The sequence below is a fragment of the Mustela nivalis genome, assembly GCF_964662115.1.
Source record: "Mustela nivalis genome assembly, chromosome: 1".
NCBI classification, from domain to species: Eukaryota; Metazoa; Chordata; class Mammalia; order Carnivora; family Mustelidae; genus Mustela; species Mustela nivalis.
Window position 1 is genome coordinate 59643252 of NC_139020.1, and position 17784 is coordinate 59661035.

Consider the following 17784-nt stretch of genomic DNA (forward strand, 5'->3'; position numbering starts at 1 on the left):
ATTGTTTTATGATTATTTTTGTCGTTCTTTGTTCATTTCTTTTCTTGCCCTTCTCTCATGGTTTGTTGGCTTTCTTTAGTGATATACTTGGATTCTTTTCTCTTTATTTTTTGCGTATCTATTACATGTTTTTGATATCATTAGGTTTACATATAACATTTTCTGCATATAGTGGTTTATATTAAGTTGATGGTTGCTTAAGTTTGAACTCATTATAAAGCCATACATTTTTACTCTCTTCTTCCCCCAACCACCATGTTTTAGATATATGATATCATACATAACATTCTTTTATTCTGTGACTCTCTTGACCCCCCCTTTTTTGAGTTTTCTTTGTTTCAGAGGGGCAGCTCTGTGATTCATCAGTCTTACACAATTCACAGCACTCACCATAGCACATCCCCTCTCCAATGTCCATCATCCAGCCATCCCATCCCTCCCACCCCCCTGCCCTCTAGCAACCCTCAGTTTGTTTCCTGAGATTGAGAGTCTCTTATGGTTTGTCTCCCTCTTTGGTTTCATCCTGTTTCATTTTTCCTTCCTTTCCCCTATGATCCTCTGTCTTGTTTCTCAAATTCCTCATTGTCAGTGAGATCACCTGATAATTGTCTTTCTCTGATTGACTTATTTCCTCTGCATAATACCTTCTAGTTCCATCCACACTGCTGCAAATGGCAAGATTTTGGTTTTTTTGGATGGCTGCATAGTATTCCATTGTATATACATACCACATTTTCTTTATCCATTCATTTGGTGATAGACAGCTAGGCTCTTTCCATACTTTGGCTATTGGGGACATTGCTGCTATAAACAACTGGGTGCACATACTCCTTCGGATCACTATGTTTGTATCTTTAGGGTAAATACCCAGTAGTGCAATTGCTGTATAGTGGTATTTTCAACTTTCTGAGGAACCTCCATGCTGTTTTCCAGAGTAGCTCCATCAGCTTGCATTTCCAACAACAGTGTAGGAGGGTTCCCCTTTCTCTGCAGCCTCGCCAACAGCTGTCATTTCCTGACTAATTTTAGCCATTCTGACTGGTGTGAGGTGGTATCTCACTGTGGTTTTGATTTGTATTTCCCTGATGCCAAGTGATGTAGAGCATTTTTTCATGTGTTTGTTGGCCATCTGGATGTCTTCTTTGCCTAAATGTCTGTTCATGTCTTCTGCCCATTTCTTGATTGGATTATTTGTTCTTTGGGTGTTGAGTTTGATAAGCTTTTATAGATTTTGGATACTAGTCCTTTATCTTCATGACCGATTTTTATATAAAGACTTAATTTTATTGCTTTTGTGCTTCCTACTTTTCTTATTCCTGATTATGGACTTTCCTTTCTACTCAAAGAATCCCCTTTAACATTTTTTGTAAGGCTAGTTTAGTGGTGATGAATTTCTTTAATTTTTGTTTGTCTGGGAAACTCTGTCTCCTATTCTGAAACATTAGCCTTGCTGAATAAAATATTTGTGGTTGCAATTTTTTTTTTCAGCACTTTGAATATATCATGTCTTCCTTCTGATCTGCAACGTTGCTGAAAAATCAGCTGATAGCCTTATGGGATGTCCCTTGTATGTAAGTTTTTTCTTGTTCTTAAAACTCTCTATCACTACCTTTTTGCCATTTTAATTACCATGTGTTTTGGTGTAAAAAGAGACAAAGAAGGACACTACATAGTCATAAAGGGAACAATCTAACAAGAAGATCATTGTAAATAACTATGCACCCAACATGAGAGGACCCAAATACATAGAGCGCCAGTGAACATAAAGGAAGTAATTGATAGTAATACAATAATAATAGGACACTTTAACATCCCATTTATATCAATGAAAAGATCATCCAAACAGAAAATCAACAAGGAAACAATAGCTTGGAATGATACATTGGACCAGATGGATCTAATAGACACATTCAGAACATTCCATCCTAAAACATCAGAATACACATTCTTTTCAAGTGCACATGGAACATTCTCAGATCAGATGTTAGGACACAAACCAACTCTCAACAATCCAAAAAGATCAAAGTCATATCATGCATCTTTTCATTCACAAGAAAAAAATCTGGAAATAACAAAATACATAGAGGTTGAATAACATGCTACTAAACATGAGTAGGTCAACCCAGAAATCAAACAGGAAATAAAAAAAAATACATGGAGGCAAATGAAAATGAAATAGTCCAAAAATCTTTGGGATGTAGCCAGAGCTGTTCCAAGAGGGAAGTTTATAGCAACACAGGCCTACCGCAAGAAGGAAGACAAACTTCAAACCTAACCTTATACTTAAAGGAGCTAGAAAAAGAACAAACAAAACCCAAAACCAGTAGAAGCAAGGAAATAATAAAGACAAGAACAGAAATAAATTGAAGGTAAAAACAAAACAAAAAACAAAAAATGCCACAAGAGAACAGATCAATGACACCAGGATCAATGAAACTAGTTCTTTGAAAAGGTCAACAAAATTGATAAACCTTTAACCAGACTCATCAACAAAAAAAGAGGACTGAGAAATGAAAGAGGAAAAAAAATAACCAATACCACAGAAATATAAAGGGTTGTAAGAGAATATTATGAAAAGCTATATGCCAACAAATTGGACAGCCTAGAAGTAGATAAAATCCTAGAAACATATAACCTCCTAAAACTCAAATAAAAATTTGAATAGACCAGTTACCAACAATGAGATTGGATCAGTAACCACAAACTCCCAACAAACAAAAGTCCAGAACCAGATGCTTCACAGGTGAGTTTGACCAAGCATTTAAAGAGGAGGTTAAGACCCATTCTTCTCAAACTATTCCAAAAAATAGTAGAGGAAGGAAAGTTTCCAAATTCATTCTATAAGGCCAGCATTACCCCAATACCAAAACCAGATGAACACACTACAAGAAAGGGGTGCCCAGATGGCACAGTTGGTTAAGAATCTGACTCTTGATCTCAGGGTCCTGAGTTTAACCCCTACATTGGCCTTCAAGCTGGGCATAGGTGGAGCCTACTTAAAAAAAAAAAAAAAAAAAAGGCACTATAAAAAAGAGACCTATAGGCCAATGTCTCTAATGAGCATAGACACCAAAGTCCTCAACAAAATACTAGTAAACCTAATCCAGCAATATATTAGGAAAAAAATCATTCACCACAATCAAGTGGGATTTATTCCTGGGATGCAAGGGTGGTTCAATATTCACAAAAGAATCAATGTGATACATTGATTAGAGACAGGATTAAAATCAGAGACAGGATTAAAAACCACGTGATCATTTCAGTAAATACAGAAAAAGTGAAAAGTATTTGACAATGTACAACATCCATTCATGATAAAAACTCTCTACAAAGCAGGTGTAGAGGGAACAAACCTCAACATAATAAAGGCCAGATATGAAAGAAAGGAAGGAAGGAAAGAGAGAGAAGGAAAGAACAAAAGGCCATACATGAAAAATCCAAAGCTAACATCATACTCAATGGTGAAAGATGGAGAGCTTTCCCCCTAAATCAGGAACAAGACAAGGATGCCCACTCTCACCATTTTTATTAAACATAATACTGGAAGTCCTAGCCACAGCAATCAGACAAGAAAAAGAAATAAAAATCATCCAAATTGGTAAGGAAGAAGACAAACCTTTCACTATTTGCAGATGACATGATACTACCTCTAGAAAACCCTAAAGACTCCACCAAAAAATTAGTAGAATAAATGAATTAATAAGGATGCATAATACAAATTCAATATACATTAGTCCATTGCATTTCTACACACCAGTAATGAAGTAGCAGACAAAGAAATTAAGAAAAAAAGTTCCATTTACAAGTGCACCAAAAATAATAAAATACCTAGGAATAACTTTCAGGAGGTGAAAGACCTGTATTCTGAAAATTATAAAACAGCAATGAAAGAAATGGAAGATGACACAAACCAATGGAAAGATATTCCAAGCTCATAGATTGGGAGAACAGATATTGTTAAAAATGTCCCTACAACTCAGTTAATCTACAGATTGAATGCAATCCTTATCAAAATACCAACAGTATTTTTCACAGAACTAGAACAAATAATCCTAAAATTTGTATGGAACCACAAAAAAACTCCATATAGTGAAAGAAGTCTTGAGAGAGAACAAAACTGGAGGTATCACAATCCCAGATTTCAAGATATACTACAAAGCTGTGGTAATCAAAATAGTACAGTACTGGCACAAAAGTAGACACACTGACCATGGAATAGGATAGAGAGCTCAGAAATAAACCAATGATTATATGGGCAATTAATCTTCAAAAAAGGAGGTAAGATTATGCAATGGGAAAAGGACGGACAGTCTGTTCAACAAATGTATTGGGTAAATTGGACAGCTACATGCAAAAGCAAGAAACTGGACCACTTAATTACACCGTACAGAAAAACTTAACATGGATTAAAGACCTAAATGTAAGAACTAAGACCATGAAAATCCTAAAAGGATTTTCCAGTAATTTCTTGGACATCAGCCACAGCAACATTTTTCTAGATAGGTCTCCTAAGGCAAGAAAAACAAAAGCAAAAATAAACTATTGGGACTACATCAAAATAAAAAACTTCTGCAAAGGAAACAATCAACAAAACAAAAAGACAGCCTACAAAATGGAGAAGATATTTGCAAATGATATATCCAATAAGGGATTAGTGCCCAAAATATATAAAAATCTTACACAACTCAACCCAAAAAAGCAATCTGATTAAAAAATGGGGGCCGAAGACATGAAGATGTATTTCTCCAGAGAAGACATACAGATGGCCAAACGGCACATGAAAAGATGCTCAACATCACTCACCATCAGGGAAATGCAAATTAAAACCCTAAGAAATAACAAATGTTGCAAGGATGTGGAGAAAAAGGTACACTTGTGCACTGTTAGGAATGCAAACTGATGCAACTGCTGTAAAAAAGAGTACGGAGGTTCCTCAAAAATTAAAAATGGAACTACCCTATGATCAGGTAATTCCACTGGGTATTTTTTTTTTAACTTAAAAAAAAAAAAGATTTTATTTATTTATTTAATTTATTATTATTATTTTAATTTAATTTTAAAAATTTTCAGTGTAACAGTATTCATTGTGCTTGCACCACACCCAGTGCTCCATGCAATCTGTGCCCTCTCCAATACCCACCACCTGGTTCTCCCAACCTCCCACAACCCGCCCCTTCAAAATCCTCAGATTGTTTTTCAGAGTCCATAGTCTCTCATGGTTCACCTCCCCTTCCAATTTCCCTCAACTCCCTTCTCCTCTCTAACTCCCCTTGTCCTCATGCTATTTGTTGTGCTCCACAAATAAGTGAAACCATATGATAACTGACTGACTCTGCTTGACTTATTTCACTCAGCATAATCTCTTCCAGTCCTGTCCATGTTGCTGTAAAAGTTCGGTATTCATCCTTTCTGATGGAGGCATAATACTCCGTAGTGTATATGGACCACATCTTCCTTATCCATTCGTCCATTGAAGGGCATCTTGGTTCTTTCCACAGTTTGGTGACCGTGGCCATTGCTGCTATAAACATTGGGGTACAGATGGCCCTTCTTTTCACTACATCTGTATCTTTGGGGTAAATATCCAGTAGTGCAATTGCAAGGTCAGAGGGAAGCTCTATTTTTAATTGCTTGAGGAATCTCCACACTGTTCTCCAAAGTGGCTGCACCAACTTGCATTCCCACCAACAGTGTAAGAGGGTTCCCTTTCTCCACATCCCCTCCAACACATGTTGTTTCCTGTCTTGCTAATTTTGGCCATTCTAAGTGGTGTAAAGTGGTATCTCAATGTGGTTTTAATTTGAATCTCCCTGATGGCTAGTGATGATGAACATTTTTTCATATGTCTGATAGCCATTTGTATGTCTTCATTGGAGAAGTGTCTGCTCATATCTTCTGCCCATTTTTTTATATGATTGTCTGTTTTGTGTGTGTTGAGTTTGAGGAGTTCTTTATAGATCCTGGATATCAACCTTTTGTCTGTTCTGTCATTTGCAAATATCTTCTCCTATTCTGTGGGTTGCCTCTTTGTTTTGTCGACTGTTTTCTTTGCTGTGCAGAACCTTTTGATTTTGATGAAGTCCCAAAAGTTCATTTTCGCTTGTTTCCTTTGCCTTTGGAGACATATCTTGAAAGGTTGCTGTGGCTGATATTGAAGAGGTAACGTTACTGCCTATATTCTCCTCTAGGATTCTGATGGATTCCTTTCTCACATTGAGGTCTTTTATCCATTTTGAGTTTATCTTTGTGTACGGTGTAAGAGAATGGTCGAGTTTCATTCTTCTACATATAGCTGTCCAGTTTTCCCAGCACCATTTATTGAAGAGATTGTCTTTTTTCCACTGTATATTTTTTCCTATTTTGTCGAAGATTATTTGACCATAGAGTTGAGGGTCCATATGTGGGCTCTCTACTCTGTTCCACTGGTCTATGTGTCTGTTTTTACGCCGGTACCATGCTGTCTTGGTGATCACAACTTTGTAGTAAAGCTTGATATCAGGTAACGTGATGCCCTCAGTTTTATTTTTGTTTTTCAACATTTCCTTAGCGATTCAGGGTCTCTTCTGATTCCATACAAATTTTTGGATTATTTGCTCCAGCTCTTTGAAAAATACTGGTGGAATTTTGATCGGAATGGCATTAAAAGTATGGATTGCTCTAGGCAGTATAGACATTGTAACAATGTTTATTCTTCTGATCCAAGAGCATGGAATGGTCTTCCATCTTTTTGTGTCTTCTTCAATTTCTTTCAGGAGTGTTCTGTAGTTCCTCGAGTACAGATCCTTTACCTCTTTGGTTAGGTTTATTCCCAGGTATCTTATAGTTCTTGGTGCTATAGTAAATGGAATCGATTCTCTAATTTCCCTTTCTGTATTTTCATTGTTAGTGTATTAGAAAGCCACTGATTTCTGTACACTGACTTCGACAGAGATCACAAGTAGGCAGAGAGGCAGGCAGAGAGAGAGAGAGGAGGAAGCAGGCTCCTCCTGAGGAGAGAGACTGATTCGGGGCTCGATCCCAGGACCCTGGAATCATGACCTGAGCCAAGGCAGAGGCTTTAACCCACTGAGCCACCCAGGCACCCCTCCACTGGGTATTTACTCAGAATATAAAAACATTAATTTGAAAAATGTAAGCACCCCCACGTTTATTGCAGCACTGTTTACAATAGCCACATATGGAAGCAATACAATAAATTAAGGAGATGTGGTGTGTATGTGTGTGTGTGTATTATACGAACAACACACACACACACACACACACATATATATAATGGTATATTATTCAGCCATAAAAAGAATGGAATCTTGCCATTTGCAACAACATGGATGGATCTAGAGGGTAGGTATAATGTTAAGTAAAGTAAGTCAGAGAAAGACAAATACCGTATGATTTCACTTACATGTGGAATTTAAGAAATAAGAAAGAGACAACAACAAAAAAGCCCCAGAATTTTAAATGCAAAGAACAAACTGGCGGTTGCCAGAGGGGAGAGGGCTATGGGGATGGGTGATACAGATGAAGGGGATTAAGAGTGCATTTACTGTTTAAGAAACAAAACAGATGCGGGGCGCCTGGGTGGCTCAGTGGGTTAAGCCGCTGCCTTCGGCTCAGGTCATGATCCCAGGGTTCTGGGATCGAGTCCCGCATCGGGCTCTCTGCTCAGCAGGGAGCCTGCTTCCTCCTCTCTCTCTGCCTGCCTCTCTGCCTACTTGTGATCTCTCTCTGCCAAATAAATAAATAAAATCTTAAAAAAAAAAAAAAAAAGAAACAAAACAGATGAATACAGGGGAAAGGGAGGAAAAATTAGATTAAAAGCAGAGAGGGAAGCAATCCATAAAAAAACTCTTAACTATAGGAAACAGAGGGTGGCTGGGGAGGAGGTGGGTGGGGGAATGGGATAAATGGGTGATGCGCATTAAGGAAGATAGTTGATGTAATGAGCACTGGATATTATATGCCACTGATGAATCACTGACCTCTACCTCTGAAACTAATCTATGTCAACTAAATTGAATTTAAATTAAAAATAAAAAAGTTTAGCAAAAAGTACACATTTGTTCTGTTAAAGACTCAGAGTGCACATTTAATATATTAAAGGCTCTGAGATTTCTCTAATAAGCCCCTTTAATTTTCATTAACGAGGTGCACTTATTGTTATGAGCACTGAGTATGGAATTGTTGAATTACTTTATTGTACACCTGAAACTAACACTGCATATTAATTATACTGGATTTAAACAATGAGGATAATAATAGCAATTGCTCAGTCATGGAGATGTCATTTATCCAGTGCCATCACATATGTAAGACAAATAGAACAGTACCTATAATATTAAAAAAAATCTACTGGTTCATGCACGAGGAGCCGGACAAGCACACAGCTGAGCTCTCGCGGGAGAACTCCACAGCTGAGCTCTCGTGGGAGTACTGATGATGAGACACCTAGGTCTGGCTGACATCTTGTCCCACCAAGTATAAAATTCCAGATTTACAGATTGTAACTCTCTATGTAATTATAAATTAATACATTGAGAAGTGATATAAATATGTAAGATTATGCCTCATGTTCTTATTAGGATCATCTCAGTGTTACTGAACTTTTAAGATGAGGCCTCACACTAATAAATGTCTCTCCTTCCTTCCCTTTCCCCCACAACTATTCTAGATAATGTTCTTTAATTCATATAACATTGAATAAGAACTTGAATATCAATTTTTAAATGTTCTTTTTAAAAGTTCCTTTTAAAAGACCCGTGACTAAACAATAGGGTCACTCCTGCAAGAAAATGCATCCATTCATTTCCGGACCGAGTATCACAGTACCCGCTCTGCACCTGTACTGGGCATTACCACCACCTGGGAACACAGCACTGAGTAAGATACGGCACTTCTACTGTTGGGAGGGACAGATGATAAATAAATGTGTAACTTCAGACAGTCTTCAGTGCTATGAAGAAAACAGGGTGGGACAGTGGCTAGAGAGGGATATGGAGACTGGGTAGTCAGGGAGGTGCACTGATCAGCTTGTGTGAAAGCTCCAAGGAAGCCACGAGGTCTGTCTGAGGAGCCGTGGAGGGGTCAGCCATGGAGGATGGAGCTAAGATGGAAGCCATCAAGTCCTGGTGATGATTTTTCTTTTTTTTAAGACTTTTTTAAATTTATTTTTTATTTTTTTAAGATTTTATTTATTTATTTGACAGAGAGAAATCACAAGTAGATGGAGAGGCAGGCAGAGAGAGGGAGAGAGGGAAGCAGGCTCCCTGCTGAGCAGAGAGCCCGATGCGTGACTCGATCCCAGGACCCTGAGATCATGACCCGAGCCGAAGGCAGTGGCTTAACCCACTGAGCCACCCAGGCGCCCCAGATTTTTTTTTTTTTTTAATTGAGAGAGTGAGCAAGAGAGACGGAAGACAGAGAGTACATAAGTAGGGGGAGGGAGAAGCAGATTTTTTGCTGAGCTGGGAGCCCAATGCAGGGCTTGGCTCAATCCCAGGACCCTGGGATCACAACTAGAGCTGAAGGTAGACGCACAACCTGAGTGAGCCACCCCTGGTGATGCTTTTATATCAACTAGAAACTGGCTGAGAATTTATTTCTTGTTGAATGCATGGATTCCGATATTGATTTCCTAACTTCAAGCCCTGCATAGGACCACTATCTTACTACTGTATCTTACAGTTTACAAACAAGACTGAATTAGAAAACTGGCGAAGGAGGTGGGCTACAAGAAGAAGAGAATGGTCTGGAGTCAGAGAGCCTGACTCAGAGCCCAGGCTCCATCATTTGGTATTTGTGTACTAAATCAATCTGCTACTTGCAGCTTCTGTTTCCTTGCCTGAAAATGGAAATCCTGACACTGCCCCCCTCCTCTCTGGGGTGTGTGAACACCCTCTCTGGCAGTCCTGCGCCACACTGGGCAACTGTCCCAGTGAATCTCTCAGTCTGTACATGGCAGCTGAGAAACAGAAAGAAAATAAAGGTGGACAAATAGGATGTTTAATAACAACACTCGAACATCGACAGTAAATAAAACATAGCTATTATTTGGGGACTAAGCAGTGCTAAGTGAGGTACCATGTTTCCCTGTTTAGTCTTCTCAACAATGCTGTTAGATTGGTTCTGTTGTTATCCCCATTTTACAAAAGAGGACCGGGAAGTTCTGAAAGGTTATTTGTCCAGGGTCATGCAGACCCAGTCTTAAACGGCAACCTTCAAAGGGAAGCATTTATTCAAATGCAAGTCCTCTGGGTATCCTCACTCATTGCTTATTTTCTTTTAGACCAAATTAGAATCAACTTGCTTATTGTTTTCCTGGCCCACAGATTTCAGTAACCTGTAAACAAGGGTGAGTAGGGTTTGCTGCTGGTGGGCACCTTAGCGGCAAGACAGGAATGCTTTTATAAAAACCAGACATTTGCAAAGGCACATACAAGCAAATGAAAACAAAGGAACCAAAAATTAATCTGGGTGCAGTGAGTTAGGGGTCATTTCTCCAGTTAAAGAACAATCTTCCCGCCTCAGAGCTTGGAGGCATCCGCCCACCACATCATGCTCATAAGCAATGACTACTGATCATTAAAACACAGATCATTTGTTTACTCTCAAGGGAAAGTATGTAATGAAATTTAGAACATTTCCATCCAAAATACTTAAAATTAGGAATCCAAGCAAAAATGTATATAAGAATAGCTTATAGGACACAAAATGTATATAAGAATAGCTTATAGGACACTGGCTTAAGTAAGACATCACTGTATTATAAATATTAATAGGGTGTATACCATGATTCCACTACTGTAAAGTTCCAAGCCAGGCAACACAAAATTATAGCCTCGAAGGCTGCATCCTTAGGCCAAAGTGAAAAGAAACCCAAGGATGTACTCATTATAAAAGTCAGGGGAGCCCTTTACCTTTGGAGGGAAGGGCACGGCTTGTAATTGGGAAGGGGCCCATGGGGATTTCCAGGGGCCAGCAGCGTCCTATTTCTTTTTTTCTTTTTTCTTTTTTTTTTTAATTTTTTTTATTTGACAGAGAGAAATCACAAGTAGATGGAGAGGCAGGCAGAGAGAGAGAGAGGGAAGCAGGCTCCCTGCTGAGCAGAAAGCCCGATGCAGGACTCGATCCCAGGACCCTGAGATCATGACCTGAGCCGAAGGCAGCGGCTTAACCCACTGAGCCACCCAGGCGCCCCCAGCGTCCTATTTCTTGACCTCAGTGGCGGTGACATGGGAGTCCACTTGACAGTAATTCATTAAGCTGTATCTGTATGATTTAAGCACTTTTTTCTATTGGTGGTGTATTTCAGAGTAAATGTTAAAGACAACTTCAGAGATAAACCTGCATGACTAATAGACAGTAATACTTTGCTCAGGTGATTCATGTATTTCTCATCATTTCACTCTCTGGAAAGCCCCTGTGAGGCAGAGAGGGCAGGCATCCTCCTCCCCCTCATTTTAAGATGGAGACCCAGGAGTTCCAGGGGTTTCCAAAGAGTCACTGGATGAGCTGGGCCTCCCCCCGCTGTCTGGTTAGCTTCAAGTACCCAGCTCTCTGAGCCCTCACCTCATCCATAAGCCATATCCCAGGCAAAGAATACACTGTGGAAGAGTTATGAAGTCCGAGTGAATTTCCTCAGAAATCAGAACCTCACCTGTCATGATGTTCCACTGCAATCTCATGCTTGCTCTGGGAAACAATCTGGGCTTCCCTGACCATAGTAAACCAGGCCCTGAATATCTTCTTCTGAAGAAAATGTACCCACAGTTTTTGTACTTCTTCCTCCAGATCAGTCATGTACTGGGGATGAAGAAAGGAATAGAAGTGAGACAAATAATATCACAGACAAAGAATTATAGCAAATAAACAGTACAAAGAGAACTGCAACAAATACAAAAGAACAAAGGACACTGGGGGGGGGGCATAAAGAGAAAAAGATAGCATGGCAGCCAAGATAATATCCTCTGCAATGTATTAAAAAAACAATGGAGCCAGAAGTGTGGAAACTGTTCTAAGCCTGAGGGGGTAGGTTTCTAGTAAAATCACTTAAGCAATTATGGGATAAGCAACAAGAAATGAGTATAAAAGCAAAAGCTGATGTAATGTTACATTAAGTTTATAAACAGTTTATGGACACTCTGTGTAAAAAGTATTTTATACTTAGGAAGAATTGATTTGACATTTTCATATTCATTTCAAAGCAAGGAACAGGACTGACTATTCTATATTATTCTTGAAAAAAAAAAAAAAAAAAGAAAAACAATAGTTATGGACATCTGGATTGCACCTAATTTTCTTACATAGGATTGAGCAGAGACATGTATTTAAAGCTTCCTTCCCTGTATGGCCTTACCTGTAGCCAGCTCCGGATAACTCTCCGAAGCAACATTTGGCAATAGAACTGATCAGCCCGGGCTGTGTTCCTAGCCAGGACTTCCTGACTATACTGGAACCAGGACAGCAGGCATTTTCTCTGTAGAGCCAAAGAGTGATGTTCTTCAGCCACCTGGACAATTTTTTAAATGAGAAAAGGAATTTATCTCTTGTATGTTTAATCACTTAAGGAACTACATACCACCTTGGCAAATAATGCCATAAACTACTTGTAAGTCACTATGGAGGGAATAATCTTAAGGGCATTCAGACTATGTCCTAAGAGCTCTTCTACTGACCCTATTTTATGGGGGTTTTAGATTCACATCATGCACAGCCTTGCAGTGCTGACTCCCCGAAGACCACAGTGACTGGCTGGTTATTTGGAAAATGGAATAAACCTCCAAAGCCATTATTTCACTTGCATCAAGTTTCGAAGTGTGTAGGTGATGATATTCTCAGTTTGTTCTCCTGGAGCTTGGACAGCAACTCCATAATAAACCTCTCTATTATGTACTTAACCACTGTCTAACTGAGGAAATGCCAATACTTTCAACAAGTTTTCTAGTATGAGCTGTCACCAGCATTGAAATTTAGACATTGTTAATAAACCACAAAAACATTTGATAGGAAAATAACAGGATGAATAATTTAATGTATTACCAACTTAAAAGGTTCAGAAAGAGCATTCCAAAATAAACATGTAACTCAGAGTTTATGAAATTTAAAAGGGAACTGTTATATTCTTTTAAGAGGCAGGCAGGAAAAACCCTTCCCTCTCAATCCTATCCATACAATTACACCTTTTTCGAAGCCTTGCCTAACCAGCCAGCACCATGAATGGGAGTGATCCAAGTGAATCTCTTGACAGTCCTACTTATTGGCCCAAATGACCATCCAGGAGGCCACTGGGGCACTCGAAACCACTGTCTGGCCTGACTCATCCCAGGCTTTGCTTTGCTTCCTGCTCTTTGTCCTCCGGGAAAACAGAGAACCAGGAAGAAAAAGATTATCAGAAGGTCTCAAAGAAGTTCTGAAATGGTTTTTGGATTAAATATCCTATAGTATACTGAGTTTAAGGGAAAAATGCTAAATAACTCTTCTGAAAAAATGTTACAAACAAGGCAGGGACTGTTTAACTGGATCTTTCTTTTTTCTTAATTTTTTTGGTATCCCTTCCTAGAAGCCAACTCAGTTGGGTAAAAGAAGCTACCCCTTCCTTTTACTGTGCTCCAGAACTTTTCCTTTTATTTCTTATTTTTTAACTTTCACCTGGTGGTTACCATCTACCTTAATATTCTGGTTCTGACAGTTTAATGGTGTGCCAGAACTGGGTTGCTTTCCTGGTCTGTGTTTCCAGGTGCTGGCTATACTTTGGCTTTGTAACCAATGTGCTATGTGACTTCAAGAAGTCAGTACTCTCTAAGGCTCAGTGCCCTTATTACAAATAGAAAGAGGTGGAGAGGACTGCTAATGCTCTAAAATTCTACTACCTTGTCATGACAGACTGAATAGTAGGCTCTCAGGGAAGGCCATGTCCTGATCCCTGGAACCTGTAAATATGTTACCTTATGTGGTACAAGGGACTTTGCAGATATGATTAAGTGAAGGATTGTAAAATGGGGAGATTATCCTGTATGATATGCAAGAGCCCTAAATGTAATCACAAGAATGCTTGTCAGAGGGAAGTGACAGGGTCAGCATCAGTGTATGTGACCTGAAAGCAGAGAGAAGAGTGATTCGAGGAGGGAGCTGAGAGCAACAGGATGCCGGTGGCCACTGGAAGGTGAAAGAGGCTCAGAAACAGATTCCACCCCCCTTGGAACCACCAGAAGGAAGGTGCCCTGCTGATACTCAGACCTTGGCCCAGCAAGTCCAGTTCTAAGTTAGTATATGTGTTACTGTAAGTTGCTAATGTTGTGGTAATTTGTTGTAACAGCAATAGGAAGCGAATGCACTTGTTATGAGCTAGAGAGGTGATTCCCAAAACGTGGTACTCAGATCACTCAGAATTCCCCAGGCTACTTATTAAAAATGCAGATTCCTTGATGCACACCAGCCAGCATCTCAGACATACCGAGAATACCTGGCGGTGGAACCAGGAATGTACATTTTTATAAGATCTCCAGATGAATGGATAACAGGTTTTATGAACAGAAAAGTTTGGAAAGGCTGGTTTCAGATTTGTCTTCCTGTTTTTCTTTTAATTGGGTTTTTCTGTATTTAAAGCCTATAATTGTCATTTTCAGATCAAAATCCAGTTTCTATTTTTTTATTTAAATAAAGAAATAGAAAAATTTTAATTTGGTTATTCACCCATAGATTCAATTTGTTTCAGCATTTTATACCTTTTTTGAATTCATTCAATTACTAGGACCAAAAAAGAAGAGCTGATAGGAATATAAGAATGAATCTTTCCATTCGCTGTCTGCTTTTCCTTTGCGTATTAATAAATGAACCCCCGCCCCCAATATACAAAAGCCAGATAAAACAAAACTAGAAGCATTCAGTTAGATAGCAAATGATCTTTGTAAGGAAATTTTCAGTTCAAATTTCAAATTTCATTTCCAAATTCATTCACTCAGAAGACTAGAGAGTCAGCCCTTCTCTCTCATTACAAGGAAAAAGCCACAGCAAAATAGCAATGACTCGGGGCACAGATGGATCCTCTTGCCCTCAGGCCAGATCACCACAAATGGCCTTCCTCAGCTGGTTTGGAATACTCAGTAATTCCAGAACCATTGGTAAGGAGGCTGAGGAAAAAAAATCAGGGACAGAGGAAAAAAACAATTTTGGGAAGGTAAAAAAGTATGAAAAACAAGGAGAGAACAAACAGAATGAAGAATGAATAGGCAGGGAGCCTACGTCACGTTTCCAGAGGTATAATCTGCAGCATTACTCAATTTAGTGGGGCTCATGATACTTGGTTTTCATAACCCCAAACGCTAGTTTTACTCTTCAATATTAACCTGGCCAAATGTGTAAGCAATAGTGGTCATACCTAGAATTACTGTGCTTATTTTTAAACAATTCTAAAAATAACATCTCATCTATTTTGAGCTTCTGATCATTTAGTTTAGAATGCCCTGCCCTATGCACTGGGTAAGTTTGAAGCTTGATTTACTTGATTTTATATATCTCTGTGTGGCAGAGTTGGTTATGGTTCCCTATAATAGGATTACAGATCCCTACTCTTTGTATGTGATTTCATAATGCCTCTCAGTGAAGTAGATGGAACTTTTCCTCCTCTTAACGACCTTGAGTTTGTCTCTGTGATTTGCTTCGGCCAATGAAATGTTAGTGGACAGGATACAAGGAGAGATGTTGTGTGGGTTGTTTACATCATTGGGTTTAGTTGTTGCACAGTAGACATTTGCCAGGTGAAAAGCACGGCCTGAATTACTGCTGAAGCCAGAAAGAGGCTGTGGAGAAACCTGAATATAATCCACAGCTGGCCCACAGACCTGTGAGTAAGAAACAAATGTCTAAATTGCAAGCCGCTGATTTTTGAGGGCGTTATGCAGCTTTATTCAAACAGAAACCTAATACCTTATGGTAATTATTTCCTCTTTATGAGAAACATGGCTAAAATTGAGAGAAGCCTCTATTCATCTTACTTTAAAAAAGTCTTTAATAAAAAATCTACTCACTTTGTTTCCAACCTGCGCAATTATAGAAATCTTTCTCTGTCTTGGAAGACCAAATCTGAACTCTTATCCAAAACAAAGAATTACATACACTCGATTAGCTTTTATTTTTAGCTTTTAAATCACCAAGCAGCCCTCAATTTGAATTGGGTGTTTATTCCATTTGAAAAGTCCATTTTGTAATTTTGGAAGGAAGCGTGTGACACCATACCTGGATGTTTTGCTTGTTTTGCAGTCTCAATTTCTTCCAAGGTTCCAGGCCTTTTTTCCTTAGCAACATCCTTTCATAATGTTCTTTGGCGACTGCTTCCAGCTGCTGATTCCTCTTAATTCTCTTCTGCTTCTCTAGTTCTTTCTGGGAAAAATTCAAACGTGAAAATGCTGAGAAGGGACCAAGATGGTGACATAAGTGGTCCTGGACTTCCTTCCGGCCTTGGATGCATTCAGTGTATAGCTACATACAGAGCATTTCCCTCTGTTAGAAATCTAGAAACTAGCTGAGTGACTCTTCCCTATCAGGTGAATGAGGAAAACACCCATATCAAATTGGGTAGGAAGGACTGAAACAGGCTTCTGACATAAACCCCATCCCTGGCACAGCACCATACAACAGGGAGGGAACTCCTAACTTGGAACTTCTCTCTGAGGAACGCAGACTCTTATTCTGCCTTTTCCCTCTTGCTCACTCCAATAAAACCAAACAACCAGCATCTCTCTGGAAGGAGCTTGGACACAATCTGGTTACCCAACATTTATGATTACCACTTGAGGGATGGGACCCTGGTTTGCTTGGCTCGGAAAGCCAGTGGAGCTTACATTTACAAGTTCTACAGGACTGTAACAAAGAAGTAATTTTTAAATGGGTGTAGAAGCACCCTTCTCCCCATGTGGACTCAGTGCAGAGGGAGCAGGCAAAATACATCTCATAGTTTCTCCCTGGAAGGGGCTTAGTTACCCTACATTCTCAGCTGCTACTTGAGGGTACAGTGTTATTGTTTTTTTAATATATTTTTCTTCTTTTCCTTTATTAATTATTTTTATTAACATATAATGTATTATTTGCCCCAGGGGTACAGGTCTGTGAATTGTCAGGTTTACACATTTCACAGGAGGGTACAGTTTTATAATCAGCTAATCAGCTTGGATCTAGGTGCTGACTGAGATTTTCCCCTTTGGGACACTGACAAGTATTGGTACAGCTCAACTACTAGGAGCTAAGAACAAAGACAACAGACTGGATGAAGGCTAAGGTCAAGAACCTAGATGAGACTGACTGATAAGGTTCATCTCCCACAAGAGACCGCTCTGTCAAGACTATGAGAGGTGGCTGCTTTATCTCATGTGCAGAAACCAACAGGAAGAGTCAAGAAAAGTAGAGACGGGAATATCTTCCAATGAAAGGAACAAGATGAATCTCTAGAAATCAATCTTAATGAAATAAATGATTTACTCAATAGACAATTCAAAACAGTGATCATAAAAAAATGCCCACTGAGTAATGCATGAACAAAGAATTTCACCAAAGAGATACAAAATATATAAAAAAACTCCCAAACATAAATCATATAGCTGAAGAATATAGTAACTGAACTGAAAAATTTGATAAAGGGTTCAACATCAGGCTATATCAGGCAGAAGAAAGGATAAGCCAATTTAAAGACAGAGCAGAGAATTAATCCAATCAGGGTCAAAAGAAAAAAAGAATGAAGATAGCATAACGGACTGACAGGACATCATCAAGGGTAGAAATATAAGCATTACAGGG

The 17784-nt window shown here is 39.0% G+C and overlaps 1 protein-coding gene across 2 annotated transcripts in view; it reads right to left on the reverse strand.

Annotated features, from left to right (window-relative positions):
- Positions 1–17784, reverse strand: part of CCDC191 (coiled-coil domain containing 191) — an 89584-nt gene that overhangs the window by 6456 nt on the left and 65344 nt on the right. For both annotated transcript variants that reach the window (XM_082740781.1, XM_082740782.1), the window contains exons 14-16: positions 16231–16374; positions 12353–12505; positions 11654–11799 (exon numbers count right to left, since the gene is read on the reverse strand). In XM_082740781.1, the coding sequence (XP_082596907.1) occupies positions 11654–11799; positions 12353–12505; positions 16231–16374 (443 nt within the window). The remainder of the gene's footprint in view (positions 1–11653; positions 11800–12352; positions 12506–16230; positions 16375–17784) is intronic.